The following is a 1,270-nucleotide window of genomic DNA, read 5'->3' as shown; positions in this document are numbered from 1 at the left end:
CACCCTCTCCGAGTGCAGCTCTCTTGATCCCACTTAGCATTTTTGTCTCGGGGTTGCTCACATGGAGGACTGCTTGGTGAGAGGCCGGTAGCACTGAAAAGGGCACTGGAAGATCTGCTTTTAGCATTCACTCCCACCCCTAACCTCCCTGGCCCTCCCTACAGCTGTGATCCCTGGGGGTCATTTCCCTTGTGCTTTGTTTGCATGGAGAACAGCGGGTGGGTACCCGAAGTCCCAGGAAGCTCTGAGTCACTGACAATCATTAGTAATCAAAGAGGCAGGCTGTGTGGCCCAGGAGTTGCTAAAGTCTCAAAGTGAGGGAGAGGCCAGCCTGTCTAGCCGTAAGTGGGAAGATCTGTGCTGACTCAGGCCACCTCCTGAGACCTGGGAAAAGCCAAAAGTCACCCAAGCCTCAGTGCTAAAAAGTTTGGAAGAGCTTCTGATCCCCACCGTAACTCTAGCAACCAGCTACCCTGCTACTTCTCATTGCGATCTAAACTTAGGTGTTCATTTAGGAGCAAGTTTCTCCCCGGCAGCTGACTTCCCTGAAGTGTTACGTCCCCATCTTTCCCCCTTTTCTAATTTTTTTCCCTGCTGACACCCTGTGGTACCCCCCGCCCCTTAGCTTCGCTGTCCCTGGACAGGTGAAGTTGGCACACTTTACAGGACAGACAGATCCTATCACAATGGCCAGCCCCTGGGGACTCCTTAGGTATTTGAGAGACAAGGAGACCCACTCCAGTCACTCTTCCTCTGCCTAACTGAAATGAAAGCTCCTGAGGTCTGTCCTCCAGCCCAGTTTCTTTAGGCTTTAGGGTTGTGCGAAAATGACTGCTACAAGGGGTAGAAATTGACAGGGAGACACTGAGGGGGCCAGGCCTGCTGCAGAAGAAGATGTTATTTTGGGGTGCCTGCCCCCAGCTGTTTCATCTTCTCTTCTGAGGCTTTGTCTGGAAGCAGGACCTCCACGGTGAAATTGACCTTCTTGGCATGAATGAAGCTGTAGGTGTTGTCAAATCGCAGGACATCTGAGGGGAGGCAGAAACCAGACAGACATTCAGGCAGTTCTGACAAAGGGCTTGGGGACAGCGATTTTTGTTGATGTTTATTGACTGAGCAAGGCAGTGTGGCAGGTCATGGGGATGAAGATAGCCTAGGCAATGATCCTTGACCTTCTGAATCTTAATTTAGCTGCGTTGACATGACATTCATGGAGAGAGAAAAATAGTCAGAACATGCCAAGTGCCAGATGAGTGACAGAGACCATCTC

At 51.1% G+C, this 1,270-nt stretch overlaps 1 protein-coding gene across 3 annotated transcripts in view; it reads right to left on the bottom strand.

The window, feature by feature from the left end:
* SEC14L2 (SEC14-like 2 (S. cerevisiae)) overlaps positions 1-1,270 on the bottom strand; it is a 27,449-nt gene continuing 26,179 nt past the window's right edge. For all 3 annotated transcript variants that reach the window (XM_011957698.1, XM_011957699.1, XM_011957700.1), the window contains one exon: positions 1-1,028. In XM_011957698.1, the coding sequence (XP_011813088.1) occupies positions 898-1,028 (131 nt within the window). In that variant the 3' untranslated portion in view covers positions 1-897. The remainder of the gene's footprint in view (positions 1,029-1,270) is intronic.

The sequence above is a fragment of the Colobus angolensis genome, unplaced genomic scaffold (genome assembly GCF_000951035.1).
Source record: "Colobus angolensis palliatus isolate OR3802 unplaced genomic scaffold, Cang.pa_1.0 Scaffold448, whole genome shotgun sequence".
Lineage (NCBI taxonomy): Eukaryota > Metazoa > Chordata > Mammalia > Primates > Cercopithecidae > Colobus > Colobus angolensis.
Note: the sequence above shows the minus strand (reverse complement) of the source record. Positions and strands in the feature narration are given on the sequence as shown.